Source organism: Camelina sativa, chromosome 5 (assembly GCF_030686135.1).
Source record: "Camelina sativa cultivar CO46 ecotype springtype chromosome 5, ASM3068613v1".
NCBI classification, from domain to species: Eukaryota; Viridiplantae; Streptophyta; class Magnoliopsida; order Brassicales; family Brassicaceae; genus Camelina; species Camelina sativa.
In genome coordinates, this window is record NC_141884.1 from 3,552,221 (window position 1) to 3,578,430 (window position 26,210).

Below are 26,210 nucleotides of genomic sequence, written 5' to 3' on the forward strand. Positions count from 1 at the left end.
TATCGAACCATAGCCTCACAAACCACAGTCGTAGAGAAACTTTTAAAACCTGTGCAACGTTGAATATTTTTGCAATTTAAGACATCACAATAGTCAAACTACCATTAAAAAATCCACAGTTCAAACTGAAGTTGTTGTTTCCATTTAATATCAGATGAATGTTACCGTCAGATATTGTTTGTAGATTGTATTAAGGCAAATGCGGAACAGGCACAAATATTTCAATATGTCAATGTAAATAGTTATGCTAGAACTATATATAAGCAATCAAAAAGATATCTTTGTCTATGTTTCACATTACAAATACAAAGATACATTTATGAAAATCATCGATCGGGTCCACAGTAGCCTCAACAAATATTCATTGAACTTTTTTATTCGTGAGGAGTCATATTAAAAACAGTATGTTTGCACATGTATGCTCGCTAAAATTTTTTTTCAAGTATATGAAATACAATAGAAACAAAAATTTATCAACTTAAAAGAAAAAAGCTTTTTTATTTATTTTTGTTTTAACTTTTGAAACTCAGTCGTAGAAACCAGTGTAACTTACATATCGTAGTTCCTTACAATAATGTGACTACTAAATACTCTATCAAATTTTGTTTAAAAAAAAAATACAGTATTAAATATTAAGAAAAAATAACAAAATTCTTGTATCATTAAAAAATAATCGAAAAAATAAATGTATAATTGCGTAGCTCTATTATATAGAGATGGGGTCAACCAAAATTATCTTCCAAAATCCAAAAATAAATTAAAAAATCAAAAGGGATACATCAGACATCTATCCAAAATCCAAATGTTCTAACTAAAGTCCGTGATAACATAAAAGCTCTATATGGATGTATTTTTTGTTTCCATATGTGATCATCATTAATTTACTACATGGGAGATCAAACTGATGATCACAAAAATTATTACCACCAAACTGGGAATTTGATATGTTACTTTACATATTTACACAAATATAAATCACCTGATAAGGTTTTTGATTATTATATATTTAAAAAAACAAACAAATGATTGAAATGACCACAGTAATTTGCTATATATGTATCTCTCTACTCACAAACGAAAATAATTCACCAAGCTAGCACTATATATAGGTTTCGATGAAAACCCTAAAAACTATACTAGATGATTGCTTCTTCATGATCGGTGTGTTTCAGTATGGAAACGTACATAGTATTTTTTCATAAGAATTGTTTTTTTTTCTTGGATTCAGAGAGAACCAATGCTTCCTAAAGCATTCACATTGTAAAAACCAGAGGAGAAAAACCCTGAAAGACCTGCCGACATCTGAGGAGCATTAAACAATTCATCATCATCCATCGGTGAATAATACTCACGGATCCCTCCTCCATCCAACGGCTCAGAGTTCATCTCCGACGACTCACATGGACGGTGGAGATTTTCTTCGACCGGGAAAGTGGTGGGTTCCGATGGTAGATCAGCAGCGTCTTGACCGGTGAGTTCTTGAACGAGCTCTCTGAACTTAGAAGGACAAGTCTCGACTCTCATAGGATTTGATATGTAACGGACTTTGATAGGTTTGTTCGTAGTCATCGTCGTCGTTGACTTCCTCTTATGCTTCGGTGGTATCCTCGTCGGAGACGATGATGACTTTCTCCGGTTTATGAGCAACGTCGATGATGACTGATCCATCTTCTTTATTAATTCCTTTTGTTTGTGTTTGTAAGAGAGAAAAAATAGAATTAGATGTGTATGAGCTTATCTTTGTTTTAGCCCAATTTTAAAATATATATACAATAAACTTTTCTTTTTTACTGTTTAGGAAGGAGAGTGGAAATTACAGCGAAGAGAGAAGAAGCAAACAAAACAAATTAAATGGCATTGAGTCCGAGTTGAATCCTTCCTCATCTGCTGATAGCCGACGGCGCGTCCGCGTGTGTGTGTATTTTCATAAGACAGTAGTATTTATTTACTTGCTCATCTTTTCTTCACCGTAGGTTTCTCCATGGTCTTAATTCTTAACTAGTGTGATTTATAAAAACCATAAAAAAAACAAAAACTAACAAGTGTGATTTATTACTCTTTCTGATTGGAAAATTGTTGGACTTGGACCAAAGAAAACCTAGAACATATTGTCGGGAGACTGACTAGTGTGGATTATATCGTATGTTGATATGTAATATAATTTATATTATATATCTAAATGTATAAACTATATATATTAATTAGGACGTTTCAGTGGTATAATGATATAATCAAATGGGTTTAGAACTTTAGATCAATCCATCAATATTTTGGACATCTCAATGATATAAGAAAATACTTGTTATAAGATAGTTACAAAAACATTCAAATAAACCTAGTATATAACGAATATTTGGACATCAAAAATGTTGTATCTATAATCTCGAGTTAAAATAATTAGAATGATTTCCCCGGACGTGTTTGTCACGCACCAAAACAATCGGTGATGGAAGATATATGAGAATAAGTTAAAGTGAAAGCCGCCGTCGGCTAATAAGTCGTCAGGGTACCTAAGAGAAGGCCACGTCAAGATCGGTGAGGTAGACGTATAGACGCCATGACGTCACTTTTGTCCCGACGATAATGATCTCATCACCAACTTAATTCTAACTGAAAAAAAATTAACTAACCTTCGCGGGAACCATTGACGATGCTACTTAACAATGGTGATTAACACAAATATATATGATCCCAAAAAAAAAAAAATTTATCCAAAAAAAAACTTCTAACTACTTATTATATGTCAACAACAAGAAAACAAAAACTTCCTACCAAAAAAAAAAAAAAAAAAAACTAACCATTGTGTAAATTATTATATGTTTGATAAACAATATGTTATATTTTTACGTAGGAAAACTTGAAAAAGGATAGTCATTCTATTAGAGTCAATTCAATCGTTTTTCATGGTTTAAAGAGTCAACTCAATTGATGAGCACAGAATATAGATCTAACTAATGATTTAGTTTATTCGACTTTAGTCCCATTTTAGAAGAAAAAGGTGTTGGTTCTATGTGAAAATTTGAAGTTAATACTATTAATTATTTTAAGACCTAATCCCGATTTTTAATTACCTTTTGGGGAAACTTTCCATTTGCCGACTCCAACAAAAAGTGTTACTATTTGGTAGAAATTTATTAGCATATGTTCTTACTATTTAACTCATAAACTTAATACGAAAAAGTTTTATTAATTGAAAATATAATTGATAGAAATAAAAGCAAAAGGGGTCCATGTGGACAAGTGGGACGAGAGGTAGCACTGCGGTATGTGCGGTGGTCTGTCCTAATTAAAAGGTTTAGCTCTTGACATCGGTCTATATATTATTATTAGTGAGGGCCCTCGAATTGCCCCTCCCAAAACTCCTAATTTTAATTTCGTTTTGATCAGTACAACATTACATTTTATTTCAAAAAGTTGACAGGTTTAATCTTCGTATTATATATTACAGTGGATAAGAGAATTGTATTAGGTGTTTGTTCACTTATCAAAAGCTCCCACAAATTCTTAGTACTGTAAAAAAAAAAATATCGAACTTGACCATATAAGATCTTCAACAAATAAGTCAAGTCACGTGTACGTAGATAGAGAGTCTTTCATATTTTCGTGACACATAATATAATTCCAAATACGACTTTACTCGATGTTCATAAATGTTGAAAAAAAAAAATATCGTAAATTACGAGAAGCTATCATTTTTTCCCCATAAACAAAATAGAAATACCCTCCTTCCAATAGAGACGTACGAGTCTGCCTTGGTCCCATTTCATTAAGAAAAATAAAAGGCATTAAGAATGTAACGAAATTCATATCGCTATTTTCACAAAAAGAGTCTATTAAAATAAACGAATCTAATTTTCTCAATAACCATTATAAAAGTTGGTACGTAGCTGATTAGTTGGGGCTAATGACCGACTATGTTGATGAATTTATTAGTTTTGGCATAATTACAGAAACTGCAATAATACCATAACCGAAGAAATTGGTGATTTTAAAAAGCTTAATTTGGACACTAACGAGTAACGACCAAACAAAAAATTACTTGGACACCAAAAAGTTTAAAAAACGTATTCGTTCGTGGTTGCATTATCCTAAAAGCACGTACGTGTGTTGACTTTGAAAGTAAACGGATCCAAACGACTGACTTCTTCCGAGACAAATCCATCAAGTAGATTTGATACGCATTTTATGGAGTTATTATTGTCCACGTACGAAGATATATCCACTCCAACCACTTATAACTTTTTTCTTCGTTCTTTCTAGCAGAGCATACGGTACTGAAACTGAATTCATCTATGATCTGGATCGGATGTTGTATTGATCATCTCCTATATATTAAGCATCACTACCTTTTTTCGTTTGTTTTTTTTTTTTTTTTTTTTTTTTTTGTCAATCAACCTTTTTTCGTTTGTTAGAGTAGTATTTATATATAAATTTCTTACACATACTTTTGAACTTAAAAAAAAAAAAAATAGTTTACAAAGAGATTCAAAATATTTTTTTTGTTTGTTATTTGAAATACAAATATACATAGTTTTATTTTTATAGAGATTTACGAAAATTTCATTCGTGTATTATTATCTAATAATGAGTTTTGTTGACATGCCATTGTGAAAATTATTCTATACATTTTTTCTACTTATATTATCATATGATAAATCTATATATAAGTTTATAACAGACAATTTATCTGTAATTCTGTATGTTTGTATGTTTATGTTTTGGTAATTAAGTTTATTGATTTATTCTCACAGAAAATGATAAGTCCGTTGGGACCATATTCCCAAATCCAAATTCTAAAAAGCAACGCTTACACAACCGTCTTCATAAACGATACTCAAGATCCGTGTTTTATAAAAAGACAAATATGAGAAGCCCACTGGACCAAACTCCAAAAGCAAGTCCTCGTCCGATGCTTGAATGTACCCTTTTTTTTTTTTTTTTTTTTTTTTTAATTATCCCTTTTCAAAGCAAAACGTTCCCTTTTCATTCTACTTTCCGAATTTTGGGGAAAGTCTTGGTAGATGAATTTGGAGTCGGCCTCGGTTTTGGACTTTTGGTAGTTCAAATCAGTGAAGTCGGCTCTTCTATGCTTTTAGCTAAAACTGTTTGTTCCATGATGCAGTAATAGTGTGGAAAAGCAAAATAAAAAAAAAGAGTAAAAGATTTGGAAGAGATGTTCTACTATTTTGAAACCAATTTCTACAAAACCCTGAAAACCTTAGCTTGATACCATCAAAGGACAAAGATCTGGAAGAGATGTTTGATTATTTTGTCTCTTCGAAAGTTTACAATGGAGGCTTGCTCCCTTATAACCCAAATACATATTTACCATAACAAAATAAAAAAAATATTATTTAAATATAAATGTATATATTTTCTAATAGAAAGTTTGGTTAGGTCTATTACAGTGAGCTCTTCTTAAGTATGTGAACTTACAACATTCATGTAATTATATCTGTACTTTTTTTGCCTTGTTTTATCCATCTCTCTTTGATCATTTTGCTCATTGTTGGGATAGTAGGCCTAATAGGTGATCGTGAGTGCAGGTAAGAGTTCCTAAATTTTCCAAGGCATCGAATGTTTAGGGAATTGGTTTGGGATCGTGTGCGACTTGGAGCAATTCACCCTTAGGATTTTTATTTTTGGAAACTTAAAGACACAAATTATAATTATCTTTCAAACCTTATCAACTACAATTGTCGTATTGTGTCCACTTCACTTAAGTTGAATTACCAAAAAGGAGTTGACCAAGTCGGTGGTATTGGACTATTTGGTTTCGTGAGATTTTTTTTGGCTTTTAAGACCTTTTAAGATTACATTTGGATCGATCGTTAAACCAACTAATCGTTTCATAATCTTTTAAATGTCTTTTGTACAAAGTAGTTGGAAAGTTTGGTTGAATTAGGCTACGGACAAAACAAACCAAAATAAAGTAGTTGGGAAGGTGTTTACGGTTTCAATACATTTTCCTCTCTCATTCGATCTGAGTAGCTAGCTGCTTTATGATTGAATTGGGTAGACCTAAAATCGGTCGCCAGCTGTCATGCACGACATAAACTCGATAAGGTCACTTTCTCTCTATATAAATCTTCTCAATCTCATGGTATTGTCACTGAAGTCATGTTATTTATTGGCTTAACAAACGTTATTAGTTCTGCCTCTACTTCCACCTACCCCCTAACTGTATTTTTATTGCTCACCCAATTTAATGTTGCACTTCCTTGAAAATTTAATAGCCTCACAACGAATCTTTTTACAAACCCTTAAAACTCATTATTATTGTTCACAACATGATGTCTCTTTAGTGTTCTTTTTCTTAAATGTCTCTCCGCTAATATAATGACCTCAACTTCAAGCTTCGTTTCTTAGTAGTTTAGTACTACTACTTGTAAAAATCGGACAAAACACACAAAGCGTGACTCCATGCGACAGCTCCTCTTGAATTGCGCGTGTGAATAACCCCAAAAAGGCAAAAGAACTCTTTCTTTTGTTAATCTCGCTCAGTTCTCTCCCTCTCTCTCTCTCTGTTCTCTCATAGTTTCTCCCTCGTTTCTTGCTCTCAATGGAGACAAAGTACCTTACTTTCTTCTCGTTTTGCTACCCCAACACGATTTGTGTGTTACTCTTACTCATAGTTTCTTGGCTTGCAAGAAGCACCATCGACCATAATTGGTTAAGAACACTACTACGGAGAACAGAAGCGAAGAGGAACAAGAATCAAGAAGATGAAAACAAAATGTCTCTTCTTGATTTGCCAGACTTAACCTTAGACTGCATCTTAGAGAAGCTCTCTCCATCCGAGCTATGTGCTATGGCTTGTGTTTGCTCTGAGCTAAGAGACAAATGTGTCATCGATCATCTATGGCAGAAGCATATGGAGGCAAAATGGGGAAGATTGATGGGTGATGCAGCGACACAAGAGTGGAAATCTCATGTCGCAACGTTAATGAGATGTCTCAGAAGTTCAAATCAAAGCAGTAGTAAACCAAATTGGAGATCGAGGTTTGTTGCGAGTCTTAAACCTTTCTCATGGTTAAGTTCAAACCACGGCTGTGACAAGAGAGGTTCGTTATCATCATACTTCGCACCTATCGACTCTGTTATGTATTGGTACTCGAATCTTGAGAATGGCAAGTTTTGGTTCCCTGCTCAAGTCTACAATCGCGAGGTAAGAGATGAAAAGATTTCACCTTTATGGGGTTTTAGTGTTACCCATTAGACTGATTCGGTCTTTTGCTTACTAAATTTGGAAATCGAATTTTTTGGCTTGTTTGGTCTCAGAACGGACATGTTGGATTCATGATGTCTTGTTACGATGCTAAGATCAGATACGATTTCAAGACTGATACATTTCAAGCAAAGTAAGATTTTTTTTTTTTTTTTATTGATTAATCTAAACATCTCTTAGATTTTTCTGAGGATTTTTTCGATTAAATTTTTGAGTAAATTTTTTTCATTAGATACTCAGCGCATGGCCGGCGAGCGGCGGAGGAAAAGGTGACGTGGCAGAGGCTGAGACCGTCTCAAGTGGACACAAAGTCACGTGATCTGCACGTGTCAGATTGTTTGGACGGACTTCGACCCGGAGACCATTTCGAGATCCAATGGCGAAGAACCAAAGAGTTTCCTTATGGTCTTTTTTTTTTTTTTTTTTTGTCAAAGATTATGGTCTCTGTTCTTGTTTCCCCCAAAAAAAACAATTTTTTGTTCTTTAAATCTTTTATCAAATTCGTCTGATGTTTTTTTGGTGGGTTTTTTTTTCTCTAATTTTGCGGCGTAGGTTGGTGGTTTGGAATCGTGGGTCATCAGCAAAACTGCGACGGAGAAGAGAATTGCCGTTGCCACACTGACGGTAATAAGTTTAACAAATTTTTATGTATTTTCGATTAGTTATAACTATGGAAGAAAGAAAATAAAGGAAACTATTTTGTGTGTGTGTGTGTGTGTGTTTTGGCAGAGAATGTGGTGATGGAGTTCAGACAATTCAGACCGGAGTCGCCGTGGAGTAGGACGGTGATAAACAGAAAGGAACACCGTGAGACGGGAAATGAAGAAGACGGTTTCTACGGCGGAGTGAAGAAATTGGGTACGGAGGATGAGGTTTCTACGTGGAAGCGATTGTGGCCATCACAATCCTTGGAATAGTAGTACTAGTGTCATTACTAGGGATTACAAAGTGCTACTACGTTCGGATTTTATTTTGCAAATTTTGTTTTGAAGCTATTTTGGTTTTGTATTTTGTTTTTGTTTATGATTAATTTTTTATATATATTTAAGTTTGTAAATATCTATTTTTTTTCTTCTATTTTTTAGATTATTGTAATTAAAGGTTGTTTAGTTTTGGAAGTTGTAAGGACATTTTCAAGGGACCCTATCAAAACTTTATTATAGAGTAATATTATTCTACTATATATTTTACTCTAAAATATATAAAATGATAGGATTTTTCTATACTTAGAGCAATTATATTATTAATTCTATTTTTTTTATATTAACTCTATTTTAAAGTTGGAAATAGAGTAATACACTGAAAAAACAATGTTTTATTTTAAAATCACTTTATTTTAAAGAAAAAAATTTAGTGATGTACATTAGAGATGGTCTAATAGTTGTATAAATGTCAAATGATAGCATAAATGTTTTTTTGTGTATCTCACATCTTTTTGGTTGTATATTTTTTTTGTTCCTTTTGTTTTGGTTGATCTTTGCGTTACCTCTTTTAATATTTAGGTGTGTTGGGATTGGTTTGTGTTTATTAGGAGTGACAAATAATATGAATATACATTAGGTAGTATTTGAATTCGTGTTTGCTATGTCAGTTTTAGTGATTATTTGCAATTAATTTGGGATTTGTGTGTGCTTTTTTACAAAGAAGCAAGGACTTGTAAATAACGTTTGGGAGAATTTTGTGCATCATTTATTTGCCTTTATTTTGTCTTAGTTTAGCCAACTTTTAATATGTACTATATTAGTGAGGTAATTGAACATGGCATCTTAGTTTATAAGTATAATATGCACTATGTACTCTTCAGGAAATAGTAATTTGATTGATGCTTTTAAAATGAGAAAATATTTTTATTAGTTTATCATAAACTTTAATCGTTTAAAGAATCTGACTCGATAGTGATTCTTTAGAAGACGATTGTTATTTAAAAATCAATCTTGTTGTCAATTACTCTTTGACGGTAAAACTCTAGCATCACTGCTTTGTTTCTTTGAATCATACAATCAACAACAGGCTTAATTAATATTTTTTTTATCACTGCTTTGTTATTGTTCATCAATTTTTTTTTTTTTTTTTGGTTGTTTTTTAAAACTTGTTGTCTTATTTTTTCTTATATATGCTGTTGATGTGGTATGTTTTAGATGAATTTTATTTTATTTAAATGGACACAAGAAAAAGCCTTAAATTATTCCTTTATTAGTAATAACTACTCATTTTTTATGAGAATTTTGCTTAAAGCATATAGCAAAACTCATCTATTAATTTACTAGTTAGGTGAGGGGATGATATAGTATGATACGGTTTCGATATTGTTGCAAAATCTATTTCTTTGACTAAAATAATATGTAAATAAATATATAAATCCATTAAAAAAAAAGGAATACGATTGACTTAATTTATTTGTGTAGCAACTTTTGTTTTAATACAAAATTAGGACCGGACCCGCGCTACAGCGCGGAGGAATGTTCACATAACAAAAGTTCATAACGGATTGATACATGTTATATTTTTATTTCACGGTCAGTAAAAAATATATTTTTGTTATGAGTTTGGACATTGGATACAATAATAGAAGGAGAAAAAGAAAGTGATTGATAATATACTGAGTTATGATAAAATAAAATAAAAGGATAGAATTTTAATATTTTCATGAATTTGGATAAAATAAAATAATGAAAAATTGTATTAATTTATAAAATAGATATATGAAATATTGTGTAAATAATTAAGTTTTTGGGATTTTTGATAAAAAATTTAATATAAACATAAAAGAGTTTCCAGCAAAGTTTTCTACATGTTCTGACCCATTGCAAAATTACATACATGTTTTGACACACTGCAAAATTGTATACACAGGATATATGTATCCACATAAAAAATGTTTCAGAAAATCTATAAATCATGGTTAGTTTTTTAATTAAAAGATGAAAATTTTATAAGAATTTCTGTCAAGGATCCAAATGAATTAGATATATTTAAAATCTGTATGAGTAAATTGAATTTTTGCCATTTTCTTGATTTCATGGTTAGAAAACACTTATTTAAATAGCATTTCATGTTCTAAAAAAACAAAAAAAGGCATTTCATGTAATAATTCTTATTAGTCTTTACTATCAAATGCTTCCTAGTTTATTGTAAAGTTTCTTTTAAACACGGACTCTACATAGAAATTTATGTCTGATTTTTTCTATTGAAGTTATTGGGCTGTATGTAATCTCAACAATTTAGTTTAGTGGGCTCCTTAGTATTGTCTTATAAATAATCATAATGGACTAAGTTAGGGTTTTTTATAAAATTATTCAATTTAACATTAAACTAAACAATTTTTTTTTAACTACATTCGACAAAATCGAGAAACCCAAATTCTAAACCAACCTTTTCCAATCTTCTATCACTTCCCTTCAATTCTGTTCTTCGATTCATGTCAACATCGAACATGTCTTCATATCAATTATTTCCAAACATGGTGATTTTCTATTCCTTTTTTGAAGAAAGCATACCCTACCACAAAATCGAAATCGGGAAAACGCTGCCGCAGTCAAAGGGTTTATATGTACAGATCGGAAATTACTTAATTCAACAAAATCACTTTGGCTTTACTGATTTCAAAGAGTTATGAACCAATTGCATGTATTTTGGTAAGTCATTTCAGTTTTTAAGTTAAATTTTGCAAATTATCATTTGGTATTTTTCAATTGATTGTCATGCTCTCAGATTGTTATTTTGTTTCCGAAAGTAGTTGATGATTTTGGTTCCCAAACAGTGGTATGCTTATATATTTTATGTCAATTTTGATTTCACCTTTTTTATAAGTTTAAGGTGATTGGAAAATTTGTACGCTGAAGAAAAAAAAAAAGAAGGAAGATTGGTATCAGTTGAGTTGCTAATTATTTTAAAAATCTAATAGAATATTTATGATTGTTTCAATCCATGATTAACTTAAAACCCGGCAAATAAAAAATAGCAAACTAAGTAATGATATATGAACGGTATTGGATTTTTAAACTCATCTAATAACATTTCATTCTTGTAATAAACCTCTTACAACACATGCTTATAAGTAAAGCATACATAACTTTGCAAATATAAAACTTACATAGATATACCTTTGACAGAATTGACCTTAGCAAATCGCTGTGTTTGCCTAAAAAAAGGCAAACATTTGACCATTTTTTTTTAACATTTGACCATCTTATGCATGTTGTTTTCGCAAGTTAAGAGAATGTTTTCAGCAAAAGACCCTCCATAGTGTACACGCTAAACGTTCATCTCTTAAGAAAGAAAAAAATAGTAATTCAGTAGCATAGTGTTAAAAAGTTACGAATTGTTATATGTATAGGTACAAACTCATTAGTACCTTGTATCCCTGAGTACAAACTCGATTTTGTTTTTAATCCTATCCTCCATGTCATGAGTTTTCATTTAGCCGAAATTAAATATCTCACCATTGACATCTACAAAAACACATTGATTTAGGAACATAATAAATGGATTCTTGCAAAAAAAAAAACTACAAATAAACTTACATATAAACATATAAGCTAATGAAAACGAATATGATACATACAAAAACTACTAATATAAGCTTATTCCATGGTATCTGATAAAACCATTTCTATAGTCTCTCGGGAATAGATGTTATATTGCTTCCAAGAATGGATGATTTTCACTTGAATTCTCCAGCCTGTTCAGAATGGTTTAATAGACTGCAGATCTATGATAGGCACCAGAGCAGCAGCCATTGAAGAAGGCTTGAAAGAACACAGAAAGGAGAAAGTAAAGAAGGTATGGTGATTAAAGCTTCGATTAGTATCATTGTATTTATAGGGAGTCGTCACGTATTCTCCGTTAGGTATGATTTGATAGTATAATTTATGGTATATTCTTGGAATGTGGGATAAAAATCTTAGTAGTTAATTAGGTAATAGATTCTTAACAATGGTAAATTTGTGAGAGAGACAATTTATGGATTCATATGTTGTATAGCGAGATTTATGGGATCGTATTTGTGAGAGAGAGAGGTAAATTTGTATTTGGAAATTTGGAAATCTTTTTTGTATATTGATGAGATTCTATACCGACATTTATGGATCACAACCATATCAGATCTTATGGCGTTGTTAATTGTCTTTGGTACATGTCGATAGCCCATATTTGAAGCCCTTATAATAACCAAGTAGATCCGATTTTAGAATTTCGGGTTATTTTTGAATTATAACCCGATTAAAGAAACAGGAAAGTCATTTTTGACCTTATCCGAGATGCTTCCTATTGTTGGTGTTAGGGGTATTTTTGTCCGTTGTGTAAGTTGTACTTCTCTTTTACTATAATAGGGATGCAAGTTGCTCAAGGAAATCTAGAAATTTTTGATGCAAAATAAGATGCTTTTATGCGACTATTGGTTTATAATGTTAGAATTGAAACTAGAGGGTTAATATTGTAAGATACTGAAAAGATCCGGGGCTTTAATTGGAAAACTCTTTATTTGTTTAAATTTAATTTTGTTTTTAATAGCTAATTAATAATGAAAGAAAGATTCTGGATTGTTCTGTTTCTTCTGCTCAGTTTTTTTTTTTTTTTTTTGGGTTTGAATTGGAGAGGAGAGAAGAAAGTAGTGAAAATTCCAGGAAACATCCCTCCGTAGAAAATAAAATTCATCGGAGACGACGACTTGAGGAGGAGAAAAACGAAAGCTCCCCTCTTCTCCGATCTCTCACAATCCCCGATTTGATTTGTTTCGTTCATCCCGATTAGTAGAGATGAACGCAGGTCCCTCCGGTTTCAGTACGTTTTTACCCAATTCTCTCTTTGCTTTCTTGTTTCTGGGTTTTCGATTAATGTTCGAGATTTGGGAACTTTGCAGATAATGCTCCGGTTACGAAAGCCTTCGTTATTGCGACTGCCCTTTTCACTGTCTTCTTCGGGATCAGGAGCGGTTCTTCCAACCTTGCCTTGTCTTACCAGGTACTTTGTTTGTTATCTCTGTTCAATTTGAAGCCTTTCTGGGTTTTACAGAAGAATTAGGATCCGATTCTGTCTCTTATTTCCACAAGTTCTTAGGATTTTGGGTACCAATTGTTTTTGCTGCCTTATTTTGTTGTCCTCTAATTGCTAATATTAGCACTAGAAGATGTTTCGGATTATTGCTTAGGTTCTTTACTTACTGTACTTTGTAAGGTTTTGAGTTTACTGGGAGGACGCAGCTACACCGAAATAAGCTTTAGGATAGGCATCATCATACTACTAGAGCTTTTACTTAGATTCTTCATCAGCCATTGGTGTAATGCGGATTTGTTCATTAGAAAATTTCATCACTTGATTGTGTATGCATTTAGTCTTGCACTTAGAAAGATGTTTGATTGTTTTAAAGAATCTTGTTTATGTGTAAGTAAAAGTTCAGATATCTCAAATGCAGTCAACCGTATCTTGGTTAATTTCTTTCAATTTCATTGCAGGATATTTTTGAGAAGTTTCGGATATGGAAACTAATCATATCGAGTTTTGCCTTCTCGTCCACAACAGAGTTGTTTTCCGGCTTGTATTTGCTCTACTTCTTCCGAGTCTTTGAGAGACAGATTGGTTCTAATAAGTATTCGGTAAGGGATACTCTTAGCTCAACTTTTTCTTCATGACTTTAACTGTCCATTACCATGGTAACTACAAAGACAAGTGCTTCGAGATTGAATGTGTTAAATTTGTGCTCATCCTGCAGGTTTTCATCTTGTTCTCTGGGGCTGTGTCACTGATACTAGAGACCATTTTGTTATCTCTGTTTAAAGGTATGCACCTTCCCAATTTCAGATAGTCTCATTAAAATCTACACTGTTTTGGTCAATACTCGTCCTTTAGAATATGAAATCTGGGCGCTAATGCAGACAACTATAAGGAATTGTAACTTGCTACTAGTCTCACCAAACATATAAGAAAAATTGTACAGTGAGTATATTAGGATATTCTGAAAAAATTCCGTCACTCATAATGTTGAATAGATTGTACAGAGAATTCCCTTGGTCCATCATTTAAATTATCAAGAGATGATTTTGTGCATTCTCAATAAGTGTTTGTGATATGACCTTATATGATATTCCAAAAACATAAACATATTACATTTATTGATTGTGGGTATATCTGTATAACAAACTGTTGTTTCTTTTGTAGATCCTACTGCAAACCTACTGACATCTGGACCATACGCCGTCATATTTGCTTCTTTTGTACCCTTCTTCTTGGACATTCCAGTAACAAAGAGGTTTGGCGTATTTGGCGTCCCCTTCTCTGATAAATCATTCATATATCTTGCGGGTGTCCAGGTATACCATATGTTTATTTATGACTTTTGCTGTACTGTAGTTCCTTTTTCTTTAGTTGATGGATTTCTTGGTTTCAATATTTGTAGCTTTTACTCTCATCTTGGAAAAGATCCATCTTTACTGGAATTTGCGGCATTATTGCTGGTTCCTTGTACCGGTTGAACATCTTTGGTATTCGCAAGGCAAAGGTTATATAACCTTTCCTAACCGTTTGCTTATATAAATAACATCATTCATCTCCTCAAGTGTGAGTTTTTGTCTACTATAGTAACACTACTTTTTGTCTAAAATACATGACAGTTCCCCCAGTTCATGGCTTCGTTCTTTTCCCGGTTTGCTTTGCCCTCCTTGAGCAGCCATTCTCAACCACCAAGAAGGACATCACCCAACTTAGGTCGCCAAGCAGTGGCAAGTCTTTATCTTTTCTTTGCAGCATCTTTTTTTTTTTTTGCCTCTTTAGCCAAACTCCTATTACAATCTAAATATCCCATCTTCGTTTGCTGACATATGATGTTTCTGTTTTTCAGAGAGCTTTTCGAGCTCCAGTGCCATCAACTACAGAGCCATCTGAGGAAGCCATAGCTACTTTGGTATCAATGGGATTTGACCAGAACGCAGCGAGACAGGCGCTTGTACACGCCAGAAATGATGTCAACGCTGCCACCAACATCCTTCTTGAAGCACATTCTCACTAAACCCTCTACTAGGAAGTTTCAGAAACATTGTTGATTTGAGATGAAGGCATTGCACAACACAAGAGGTATTCTTCTGCTGCGTTCTAACAACGGAAATGACCTTACCTTAACGAACATATGTCCAGTGGATGATCTGATGATCTGATTTACATCCTCTTTTTCTTTCTTTTAGGTTTTCCTTCTGCCTCTTTTAGTTACCGTTGTAGTTTTAGAACAAAGTTCGTAGGTTATGTTTATTATGTAAGTGAGATTTGAAAGAAAAGAAAAAACATGGAGATTGAGGCTTATTTGACTAAACCTTCAGTGATTAAAATTACAGACCCATTTAACAGTTCACAAAACCTATTCTACTTAGAGAAAACAGAATACAGAATTGTACTTATACTGGATTATGATATAGTTTAAGCAGAAGACGTGCTAATTAAAAGACTCTGCAACTCAAAAATTTCACTTTCAGAAATCTATTCTTGATGCAAATGAATAATAAAGTAAATAGTACACAGTTTGATTTACACAAAACTGAAACATCTAAGTAGCAAGACAAGTGCTCAAGTGACTCTTAGTCTCTGATTTCACATACACGGATTTGTCCCGAGTAATAGAATCTTCAGACAAGATTAGGCTTAACTCCAAGTCATTGGAAAGTGATGAGACTTTTGTCTGAATCGTTGCCTGATTTTTGCTAGTGAGGTCATAGATAGTTTAGCTTGCTACTTCTTTGCCTTCTTCCATGTTGTAAACTGGTATTTCCCAGTTCTTGTTCTTTTTCGGATCATCTGTTAAAGTGAGATCCGTTTCGTACTCTCTAAATGTTTTGAAGAATGTCTTTGCACCCATCATTATCAGCCTCTCTACCATGAATAACTGATAATTGTTCTCGATTATCGGATCCAAAATCTCGCTGAAGTTCGATGGATAAGCCACTTTGTACCTGCAGTGTAACAAGAATCTTAAGCATCTTACAAAAACATCTATTACAAACCTCAAAGTAGACCTTGAGTTATTACCAGACAGCGAGAGGCGAAAAGAATCCAGGGGTTCTCTCATTAGAACCAATAAAAAGAGTCCGTCCTGGTGGGATTTGCTTTTGTATTCTGCCAAGGATGAACTCTGGGCGTGTGTCTCTGTCTAAATGTGGAAACTGAGTTCTTTCAACGTGAAACCGGTCTTTTCGTGTTTTCAGCTTGTCACCTCGACGAACATGGATTGCATCGTAATCACCAAGTTGTGCTTTTATCTGTTCAACCAAAACTGGTTTATGAATAAAGCTATAAGGCTTCAACAGAACAGAACCATCTCATTTTCCATTTTTAATCTAGATTGCTAGGTTATGTAAAACTCATTCACCTTTTCGGCAGCATCTCTTAATCTTGATGCTGCCATATTTGGGAGAAATGAATAAGGAAGCATGACGGCGCTACGGTTACCTCGATCCTTGCACTCTACAAACCTACATTGAAGATGGATATATGATCTGATCAAGCTAGATTATGATGATGACTAACACAAACAATATAAGATACTCAATTTCCTCAGGAATGTGCTTACCATGCCAAGGGACTTGCGGTGCGGTTAATGACCAAAAGATTTGTAAAGCAGCTAGAGTCATTTAGCTCATGCCTATTGGCTCCATACACATGCGCAGCCCCTCGTTCTCCCAGTTTCATACTCGTCGATAACACAATGTGCCACGTCTCCGAGTTATCCAAGATCACAGGTATCTTCTCAGAGATGAGGTCAATATCATACAATGATTCCATCGCACAAGAGCTCCCTTCCCAGCTAAGGCCATACAAAGCAAAGAGACCTCCTCTTGTGTTAAAAGTGGGAAACAAAACAAAAGCACTTTCCTTAACTAGTTCAAAGAAACTCTTTCACCTTTCCTCAGTAGTTTCATTGTCTGATCGATTAAGTATACCTTTCTTGTTATGTATTGGATTGATGCACATCCGAGATGGCATTACAAAAGTCCTGCAACAAGAAAGTGACAATTACAGAGACCATATCTCAACACCATATACACTGATCTTACCAGCATTTCCCAAAATTTTAGTCAACTAACCATCTCATGAGTCATGACCAAGAAGACTAATTGCCAATTCAAGAAGTCCATCAGAAATCTCAGAAGTAATCAAAATATTACCTGTTAAGAAACATGGCTTCCTCAAGAGCACATCTAAGACTAGATTCTTGATGACCCAAACCAGCACAGGTCTCACAGTTCTTACCAGGACAATCGATTCTGTCTCCCCAGTACAAGTAAAAATCCGACAAACTGTGATGTCTCTTGCTTCGTGGAGACTTCAAGAAGTAACCAATAAGGGTCTTCGGATATGGTAAAACCAATCCGCCGGTGGAGATCACGGAAGAAAGAAAGAGGAGCAATGCCACGGCGACAATGCATAGCAGAACAAGTCTTCTTGATCCAAGAGTCGCTTTTGACCTATGGGATTTGCGCATTGTCGCCATTATAGTTAAAACTGTTGCAGCGAGATTAGAGGAAGAAGATAGAAAGAAAGAATCTTTGTGACGGTTAGGTAGAGATTAAGATGAGATCAGAGATCTGATGATGAAGGTCAACGTCACGTGGGTGTCTCCCTCCATTGTGAGACACAGTCACGTGGCGTATCATTGGTTTGATGATCCATAGATGACGAATACGAATTGTTGTTCCAGCGGCCTTTAAAAGAGTGCTCCACACGTAAAGTGTAGCGGCACAAATCCACATTACAAGACATATATACACATTCACACTTACTGTCGGAAAGACTACGATTGCGTTGACCTGAGGAACTTTAATTGTAAGCCAAATAGAAATTTAACCGAAGAAACCGTTCGACATTATTAGAAAGGAGAAGGCGTAGGACATCACTGAATTAGAAACCCAATTTAAAGAGATAATTAATGCATGTCTGATTCTGTACACACACAAGAGACACTCACAGACATAAATATCGAATCTTTTGACTCAAATGCTTACCCATGATCAGAGAAGAAGAAAATAAAACACTAAAAAAACACTATCAAGAAATGGAAGAAAGAAGAAGCCACAGCCAGATAACACCTAGTTGCATATTTTCTCTCAACTAACAATGTGGTTTTTGCTCTAAGCTTTTTGTAATGCCCGAGAAGACACGCCATGTAGTAATCTGACAAAGCCCAAGAAACTAAGCTTGCCATCGGAATGTCTTATCCAATCCTGAAGTACAACGTGCACCGGCACTGATGGCCCGAGTCCGAGTTCCTGCAGTTAATACACATTTGTTCAAGATCAACCATGACCAAGTTTCCCTCTTCATGAGTCTTCTCTAGGTAAATTTAAAAGGGTAAAGTTTATACCGATGCAAGTTCTTCAATCATGATGGGTCTATTCCCGTCCTTCTCAAACAACTCATAAGCACGCCGTGCATGTTGCTCCCATGTTGCCATTGCTTCGAGCTGATAAACACTTAATGCTGAAGCACAAAATTCTTCAAAGTCGAGTTTCTTGTATTGAAGACAACTTATCTGCATCACAAAAGATATTAGAACGTTAAAACACTCCAAACCTATTGATAAAGCTTTATACCATATCATTAGCCTCTCGTTTCTTACCATGTGAACATAATCTAAGACTCGTGAATCTTTCGTAGCATCTGTTGAGCTCTTTAGGATTGCCTGAGATTTATATTAAAAAAAGCCAAGAATCACAGATAATCCTAAATGAGAAGGGAAGTGGTAGAGAGAATCATGGAAATAGAACTCACTGTTTTGTAATTCTGCATAGAGATATATCCATTTTTGCTTGGCCCCAACAACGTAAATTGCTCCCGCAGATAAGCTAACTGCGGTACAGTTAATGTCTTGGCAAGAGCCTGAAACCATGAAAAAAAACCACGTCAATCTCCATGCTCAATAATCACATTTTCCAAGTAATTAGTATATGTCACAGATTCAACAGAATCCAACTCACCGCTAAAGCCGACTTTCTCAAGGAAGTAGACATTATGTACACTTTTGCAAGCTTGTATATGATCATATCAGATGGAATATTTAGGTCATGCGAGCCAACCAGCCAGGGATGACCTGAGGAAAAAAGACATTTGAGTGCAGAACATGATAATGATGCATGTTAACCCGTTATAGAGATCAAGATGATTATACTCACACAAAGCCTGGGCTGCAGTTAGTCTTTTACGGTAATCTTTGTTTAGCAATCTTTTCACAAAATCTACAGCGTCAGGTGATAGTGACGGCCAAGGAGCTTCTTCAAAATTTGGTTCTGCCTTTAGGACTGCTCGAAAGATTCCGGATTCAGTACGGGCCCAAAAGGGTCGACTGCCACAGAGAAGAATATAAGCAATCACTCCAATACTCCACATGTCAGCTTCTGTCCCGTATGTACGGTGTAAAACTTCAGGGGCCACGTAGTAAGCACTTCCAACAATATCATTCAACCTCTCGTCTGCAAAATTGCAAAGAAAAAAAAAAGGGTGAAATTTTAACTTCAAGAAGAGTTCAATAGGACAAAACTTGGGTCAATATTAACATCTCTGACCTGGTTTGACATAATCAGAAAGACCAAAATCAATTGCTTTCAGAGGAGAAGTCTCATCTTTCGTAGTGAACAGAAAGTTCTGTGAAAGGGAAACATACAAATAGAAAGAAAACATAACCGTCATTATCACTCTGGCATAAGTTAGTGGAATTCATTCTATGTGTACAAAGACTGCTGATAATATGATGGGACCTAGAAAGTGAAGTGTCACCTAAAGCCAACATTATTTACAACAAAACAACGAGAGAAACAATTAAAACATCACCATGGATTATAAAGTACCTCGGGTTTAAGGTCACGGTGAACCACACCTTGCTGATGACAGTAAGCTACAACACTGAGAATCTGAACCATAACTTTTTTAGCATCATCTTCTGAGTATTTTCCACCCCTGATTAGATCAAAGCTCAACCAGTCAAAGCACGATTCAGTAGAGACAACAATACAACAATGATTCAACCATGTGTGTTTGGCAATTACCTTTGAAGGATTTTGTCCAAGAGTTCACCACCTTTGCATAATCTGGTCAAAGGAGATCAAAGTATTTGTATTGGAAGATGGATCAAATAAGGTTAGCAAATCTCACTGAGAAAATTTATACTTACTCCATTACAATATAAACATTTTCATCATCTTCAAACGCATCATAGAACTGGATTAGGTTCTTGTGACCAGTCAAAGCCCGCAATATCTTCACTTCTCTACTAACATCCTCAATTGCAATTGCAGTTGTCATCTGCAGTCAAGAACATCCAATACTAAGCAATGCAGCTATCGAAAAACAAGCTCAAGGAGATAGTTGTCTTATTTATATTATTTGTAAACTCTTGTTTTTTTATTCACCCTCATACAAACAGTATCAAGAGTCAATTCCTTTGCAACTATAATCCAGACAGATAGCATTCAAACACAATTGGCTTTGTCAGGATTTAAATGCCAACAAATCTGAGCTCTAAATTATTTTGCAACAACCACAATTCTAAAGCAACAAACAGAGTCCTAAAGCTCCTAAAGCAATTCCACAGTTTAACATAGAAAAAAAAACAGAACAGAGTCCTTCATCATATATCTCTGACAGACCAAATTATAATTAAAGAACAGAGTCCTTCAAACAAGTGAAACTAAAACAGAGTTTGAAAGAAGGAACCTTGGATTTAGGAATAACTTTAACAGCAACTTCTTGACCTTTCAAGGTGCCTTTTTTACCCTTAGCAGAGCAAGTATAACCAAAATGTCCACGACCCACTTCGCCATCAATCTCGTAGTGTGAAGCAAACTGTTTCGAAAACCCAAAACTCTTGTCAAGACCAATCTCACATTCTTTACCTTCAGGGATAGAGACCTCATTAGGCTTGATTGAGCCGTAACGACGCGCGAGGAAAGCTCTTATATGCTTAGCAGGAGAAGGAGGAGGGAAAGGTCTCTTGAAGATACGAAGAGGCGTCGAGCTCACGCTTGATGATATAGAAGGTGAGGATTTGAATAAGCTAGGTACAGGACTAGGGCTGTAAAACGGAAAGCCAGAGGATTTCGTAGTCGCCGGTTGTGAACTCGTCGGAGCTTCATCGGTTTCTCCCGGAACTGAGAGGGTTTTTGATTGTTGCTCGATTGGTTTGCCATGACAGATCCCCATAGATTGTTGAATTTGAGAATTCTCAAAAACGAAAAAGGTTGAAACTTTGTGTAAGATTACAAGTTTAGTTTCATGGGGAAGAGAAACAGAGTAAATCACAGAAATCGAGAGACTCGAAAACCCAGGAAGCAGAGAAGGGTAAGGAGATTGAATATAGCAAAAAGTTTGAGAATTTGAGATTATTTAGAGGAAGAAGCGAGTTTGGTACCAATCAGAAGCAAAAGCTAAATAAGTAAAAAGAGAGACTTAAGGAGAAGAAGCAAAAGGAAAGTGTTAATAAGAATGGAAAAAGAGAAAAAAAAGAAAAAAGGAAGAAGAAGAAGATGCTTTTTTAGCAGTAGCAACAAGAAAAAAGGAAGAAGAGATTGAGATGAGGAAAGCTTAAAAAGTGGAAAAAAAGAAAGAATCAAAAAGAGAAAAAAACAAAAAAAAAAAGCAAAGTTTGATTGATTTCTATTTTTATTTGTTAAAGAAAAGTAAAGTTTTGATCTCTTTTTTTTTTTTTTTTTGGTTAAATGAGATTAATGTGAATTATGTGAAGTTTGGCTGCCAAGAAAGAGTCTTCTGTCTTCGTTCACCAATCACCATCTTTTGCTAAACTCGTGGCTAATATTAGGAAGTATTGTAATGTCTTGTTGATATCAAACCCGTCAACTTATAATAGATAAAAGTAGTCGGGAGAGAAAGAATAAGACGAGACGACGATGTCTCTCTCTATATTTTGCCAAAATTCTATCAAGACTAACAACACAACAACCTTATCTTTTGTGTTGTACTGCCAAATTTTGCTATGTCTAGAAATAAATTATCAATCGAAGGATCCAAAAGAGTACCTTAGAATCATGCCAAAATGTAAAAAAGAGAGATTTGTAACCTCGAACTTGGCACTTGATTAAAGGTATACCTTAGCTACTAGACAAAGGTCCTAGTTTAGCTTAACGAAGTTTTGCCATATCACGTATGGACAACCCTACCTTATTAACGTTTCAAACAATGGTTTCGTCTTAACATAGAAACCATTTGTTAAATTTATAGACTAGAGCATCATCACAAGTGACAAGAGACTATCATATCTTTTTATTTGGTTATGTTTCTTTACGATGTACGTAGCTACCAAATGATATTATTAATGATTTATTGGATTATATATCTTCCGATGTAGCCAATCGTCAGAGTCCATGTATTTCATAAATATACTTTTGTGTAATCCTTTGAGATAATGAATTTACCAGCCCCAAAAAGAAAGAAATGCGTGAGATAGTGACGATCTCACGTGTTATATAGTGAGTCAAGAACTCAGTATCCGTAGTTGGAACAAGGCAATGATTTGATTGATTCTTTCTTTTGAAATGAGTTCCTCGAGTGCATTTTTAAAAAAGTATTAAAATCAAATTCTATACGAATATTAATAATTGCGTTCATTGTTGGCAACTTTGAGTTGAAAAAAAACTTATTAAATTGCGTAGGTCTTCCAGTAACTTGTTTTCATTCCCCTTTTTTCAAAATACGTACGTATACGAGTCAATTCAATACTTTGACTAACATGTACAATACGAAGATTGCAATACTATAAAAGTATAAAACGAATAAGCAACACTAGACAAATAATCAAGAAAAATATTAGGTAAGATTTTTGTTAGAGCACTTTCATTAATAAAATGGATTACCAAAGGATTCTCCATATTAGGTTAGATATAGCCCAAGGAAAGAATAAAACAACGAAAGCCTAACCTAACAACCATCATCCTTGGTGGGCTTTTTTGGTTGTGTGTTATTTTGGTAACAAAAACCTATAAATTTAACAAAATAATGGGCAAAAGTATATGTAAAAGAAGAATATGAAGAATATCTATATTCCTTGACATCTAATATATTCCACTTCTTTTTCCTTTACAACCTCTTTTCGTTTCTAATTTTTCCCTATATCGCAATTCTTATGTTAAACAAACAAAGTTACAACATGTACACACATTACGTAACATAGAGCAAAAAGTTTCCCTATATATATCGTAATTCTTGTAAAAACAAATAAAGTTACAACTTGTATATATTACGTAGCATAGAGCATTTTGCATAATATATATCGTCAATTCTATCTATTTTCCACAGTATTTCACAATAATTACATGAAATTGTACGTTTTTTTTTTGTGTGCAAAACATGAAATTGTACGTATTTTCATGTATTTATTCAGTTTCGGTTGCATCTACAGATTATCACATATTTTTTAGATTCGATTCAGTACTAGTCCATGACTCCATGCCAATTCAAAACTCAGGTTCCTGTGAATTATTTGGAGTTTGAATGAAATGAATATATGTGATACAGGAGTTGGTGCCTTTGACGTACGGCATAGGCTTAGAGTAGAGACGTGGGGTGGTCTTGTAACTCGAGTGTTGTCATGTCGGAGTCACTGTCACTATGGACTGCTCTACTCAGATCTAATTTGGGCCTTTCTCTGAAACACTAAACCAACTTGGTACCAATCTCAATTTGGACCCCTCTTCTGTGTCCTTTGATGGGCTTGTGATCCTCGATTCTTCTCTACATCTAAGAGTTTGATCGTTTTATTTGCACATAGCACCAAAAGGTTTTAAAGTGACCCAAACTTCACAAAAGTGTTTCTTAGCGATGGTCTCAAGAGTAATACTATCTTACAGTATCCTATATTTTAAGTTATCAAAAGTTTTGGAGAAGAACATAAAAACAAATTGTGGACTCAAGATAAACTAGTCAGTATAGTCCCATATATAAATAAGTCTTATATATATATATTTATATATATGTGGGTACCAAATAACATTTGAAATATTGTGACCTTTGTATAGATATAATAGTTAGTATATCACCAATGGTTTTTGTATATGATTTTTTTTTTTTTTCAAATGTTGAGACTTTATATAAGTTCGTAGTTTTTGGTTGATGAGACTATTGACTTAAAACAAAATAAATATTTTTTTAAAAGTTGGTTCAATAAAATGAATATAAGTTCTGACAATGACAAAAAGACACTGATTTAAAAACCCTTTAAAAAATTGAGTAAAATATCTTGTTAATAGCAAAGCAATAGTATAGTAAAACGGACTACACTAATCAATTATCATATTGATGTTTCTGCCTCGCGGTATTTTAGGTTTTCTAAATTTCCGGTAAAACCCCGAAGTAAGTGAAAAGGTTCCTACATTTGTCTGTGTAGGTAAACAAGAACACTTGACCAAGAGAGACAATAAGAACACATGAAAACAAAAGACCTATTTGACATATAATATGATAACTTTGCTTGTTTGTGAAATGCAAGTAGTAAAACACAAAGAAAATACAATATGTAGTGATATTCAAAAAGGAAATAAGATGGTCAAAATTGTGTGGTGAGATAAGAAAGGGGGACTCACATGTTCACACGATGAGACACTAACGTGTGATGTTAATGATTGCTTTTGCCACACTACCCATAAACTTCAAAAGGAATTTTAATTAAACAATGAAGCTTTTCTATTATATTTTGAGTTGAATACAAATATAACTTTAATTATAATAAATAGTGCAAAAGCTATAAATATTTCTATAAGATATACTTTTTGGTCGAGAGGTTGAGTATAGAGGGGACACCAGCTGCCCCAAAACCATCACGCTCCATGGACAAACTTTCTCCACCTTTTTTCTTTAATTTTCTTTCTTCTCCTTCTCTTAGTTTTCTTCAATGTTTAGTATTTTATTGAATACTCCAAAGTTTATAGAGAAACAATAATTAGAAAAAGAGAGAAAGGGGAAAAGGAGAGTGATGAGAAGAGTCGGTCCTTTTTGTCTCATAGAGCCAATGGCCCATCAATTTTACTTCCTTTTGTCAGTCTCCTTTTCTCACGCTTCCTCTTCCCTTTAATCCCACATTCTCATCCTTCTTCTTCATATACTCCAATTCACTATTTGGTTATATTATTGCGTTATTTTTTTTTTCCTATATCCCATTTTCTATAACAAAAGGACAATATGTATTGAAGAAACCAGAGATACTTGATAACACTAAACTTCAAAACACTTCCATTATATAAGTATATAAGTGATGGTTACAAACTTTTCTCAATCAAAATGACTCGAGACTTGCACAATTCCATTGTTGACAACCCTAACATATTCTTAGTGACAAAAAGCTTTATAACCAAAATTCAGTTGAGTATAAAACTTGTACACGTTCCAACGAATAAACTCGGCTAACCGAAAACAAGTAAACAAAAGAATTTCGAATATTTGTGGCTAATCCTATCATCAAACTCTTACCTTCTTTATATATATATATATATAGCCACACTTTTTTCGAATATATGAAGTGTGTCGACCTAAAACTAACCTTTACTCTTTGTGTCACGTCAGCGTCATCGATGAACTTCGCATATCCTAACATGTTTTTTTTTGTTTTTTTGATACAATAGCTTCTACAATCTCACGTACGAATTTTTTTTGTGTTATGATAGTTTATTGTCTAGCGTACGTGTGTACATTATTGAGGTTGTTCATCCAAATCAAATTTTAACAAACTTTCATTCATATATTTTAACAATTTCCTAATGTTTCTCGTTTTAATGGTTAACATGTCACTTAATCTTAGTGATTTCACTCCTTGGTACGTAATGATCAGTAGTATTACTTTTTTTGATCATGCTGTTAATTTACTTTATTTGACACACCATCTATTTCTCCACCTATGTTATTAAAAAATACAAATTTTTCATGTTAAAGGATATATACACTATTTACTCCCACTTTTCTCATACGTATATTCTTCTCTAAATAATTAAATACGCTGCTTAGACAA

General features: G+C 33.8%; 5 protein-coding genes across 9 annotated transcripts; 2 read left to right on the top strand and 3 right to left on the bottom strand.

Annotated features, from left to right (window-relative positions):
- Positions 1-969: 969 nt before the first annotated feature.
- Positions 970-1,747, bottom strand: LOC104785270 (sigma factor binding protein 2, chloroplastic). The gene has a single exon (XM_010510447.2). It carries the CDS (start codon positions 1,666-1,668, stop codon positions 1,225-1,227), a length of 444 nt encoding a protein of 147 aa, XP_010508749.2. The 5' UTR covers positions 1,669-1,747; the 3' UTR covers positions 970-1,224.
- Positions 1,748-6,111: 4,364 nt separating this feature from the next.
- Positions 6,112-8,372, top strand: LOC104785271 (F-box protein At2g41170). 2 transcript variants are annotated; one of them, XM_010510449.3, is made up of 5 exons: positions 6,112-7,168; positions 7,282-7,361; positions 7,461-7,668; positions 7,781-7,852; positions 7,958-8,372. In XM_010510449.3, exons 1-5 carry the CDS (start codon positions 6,563-6,565, stop codon positions 7,967-7,969), a joined length of 978 nt encoding a protein of 325 aa, XP_010508751.2. In that variant the 5' UTR covers positions 6,112-6,562; the 3' UTR covers positions 7,970-8,372. The 2 variants fall into 2 exon arrangements, with proteins under 2 accessions (XP_010508751.2, XP_010508750.2); XM_010510448.3 differs by having other exon boundaries at positions 7,461-7,633.
- A 2,189-nt stretch (positions 8,373-10,561) lies between these two features.
- On the top strand, positions 10,562-15,571 carry LOC104785272 (rhomboid-like protein 18). Of its 2 annotated transcripts, XM_010510451.2 has the most exons (9): positions 10,562-10,863; positions 11,949-13,009; positions 13,089-13,189; positions 13,681-13,821; positions 13,938-14,004; positions 14,384-14,535; positions 14,622-14,723; positions 14,836-14,943; positions 15,063-15,571. In XM_010510451.2, exons 2-9 carry the CDS (start codon positions 12,985-12,987, stop codon positions 15,228-15,230), a joined length of 864 nt encoding a protein of 287 aa, XP_010508753.1. In that variant the 5' UTR covers positions 10,562-10,863; positions 11,949-12,984; the 3' UTR covers positions 15,231-15,571. The 2 variants fall into 2 exon arrangements, with proteins under 2 accessions (XP_010508753.1, XP_087369210.1); XM_087513084.1 differs by lacking the exon at positions 10,562-10,863 and having other exon boundaries at positions 12,746-13,009; positions 14,836-14,940.
- Positions 15,572-15,675: 104 nt separating this feature from the next.
- LOC104785275 (uncharacterized) lies at positions 15,676-17,829 on the bottom strand. 2 transcript variants are annotated; one of them, XM_010510453.2, is made up of 6 exons: positions 17,374-17,821; positions 17,109-17,201; positions 16,779-17,012; positions 16,578-16,680; positions 16,238-16,467; positions 15,676-16,161 (listed from the first exon to the last, which is right to left on the bottom strand). In XM_010510453.2, the coding sequence occupies exons 1-6, from the start codon at positions 17,697-17,699 to the stop codon at positions 15,933-15,935; spliced, it is 1,215 nt and encodes a 404-aa protein (XP_010508755.1). In that variant the 5' UTR covers positions 17,700-17,821; the 3' UTR covers positions 15,676-15,932. The 2 variants fall into 2 exon arrangements, with proteins under 2 accessions (XP_010508755.1, XP_087369209.1); XM_087513083.1 differs by lacking the exon at positions 15,676-16,161 and having other exon boundaries at positions 16,342-16,481; positions 17,374-17,829.
- Positions 17,830-18,098: 269 nt separating this feature from the next.
- LOC104785274 (CDPK-related kinase 1) lies at positions 18,099-22,171 on the bottom strand. Of its 2 annotated transcripts, XM_010510452.3 has the most exons (11): positions 20,915-22,171; positions 20,373-20,503; positions 20,248-20,289; positions 20,050-20,158; positions 19,768-19,846; positions 19,378-19,674; positions 19,183-19,295; positions 18,977-19,084; positions 18,825-18,887; positions 18,570-18,737; positions 18,099-18,474 (listed from the first exon to the last, which is right to left on the bottom strand). In XM_010510452.3, exons 1-11 carry the CDS (start codon positions 21,398-21,400, stop codon positions 18,337-18,339), a joined length of 1,734 nt encoding a protein of 577 aa, XP_010508754.2. In that variant the 5' UTR covers positions 21,401-22,171; the 3' UTR covers positions 18,099-18,336. The 2 variants fall into 2 exon arrangements, with proteins under 2 accessions (XP_010508754.2, XP_087369208.1); XM_087513082.1 differs by having other exon boundaries at positions 18,570-18,887; positions 20,915-21,772.
- Between the last annotated feature and the right edge of the window lie 4,039 nt (positions 22,172-26,210).

Bases quoted from the DNA above. Each gene is read 5' to 3' on its own strand.
- LOC104785270 (XM_010510447.2), bottom strand. From the start codon at position 1,668: ATGGATCAGTCATCATCGACGTTGCTCATAAACCGGAGAAAGTCATCA.
- LOC104785271 (XM_010510448.3), top strand. From the start codon at position 6,563: ATGGAGACAAAGTACCTTACTTTCTTCTCGTTTTGCTACCCCAACACG. The intron at 7,169-7,281 runs GTAAGAGATGAA...GTTTGGTCTCAG, and splicing joins CTCAAGTCTACAATCGCGAG to AACGGACATGTTGGATTCAT. The intron at 7,634-7,780 runs GTCTTTTTTTTT...TTTGCGGCGTAG, and splicing joins AACCAAAGAGTTTCCTTATG to GTTGGTGGTTTGGAATCGTG.
- LOC104785272 (XM_010510451.2), top strand. From the start codon at position 12,985: ATGAACGCAGGTCCCTCCGGTTTCA. The intron at 14,005-14,383 runs GTATGCACCTTC...TTTCTTTTGTAG, and splicing joins TTTGTTATCTCTGTTTAAAG to ATCCTACTGCAAACCTACTG. The intron at 14,536-14,621 runs GTATACCATATG...CAATATTTGTAG, and splicing joins TATATCTTGCGGGTGTCCAG to CTTTTACTCTCATCTTGGAA.
- LOC104785275 (XM_010510453.2), bottom strand. From the start codon at position 17,699: ATGGCGACAATGCGCAAATCCCATAGGTCAAAAGCGACTCTTGGATCA. The intron at 17,202-17,373 runs GTAATATTTTGA...TTCTTGTTGCAG, and splicing joins GAAGCCATGTTTCTTAACAG to GACTTTTGTAATGCCATCTC. The intron at 16,468-16,577 runs GTGAATGAGTTT...TTGGTTGAACAG, and splicing joins TAAGAGATGCTGCCGAAAAG to ATAAAAGCACAACTTGGTGA.
- LOC104785274 (XM_087513082.1), bottom strand. From the start codon at position 21,400: ATGGGGATCTGTCATGGCAAACCAATCGAGCAACAATCAAAAACCCTC. The intron at 20,290-20,372 runs GTAAGTATAAAT...TCCTTTGACCAG, and splicing joins AATGTTTATATTGTAATGGA to ATTATGCAAAGGTGGTGAAC. The intron at 19,675-19,767 runs GTCAGAGATGTT...GCAATTTTGCAG, and splicing joins TTCTGATTATGTCAAACCAG to ACGAGAGGTTGAATGATATT.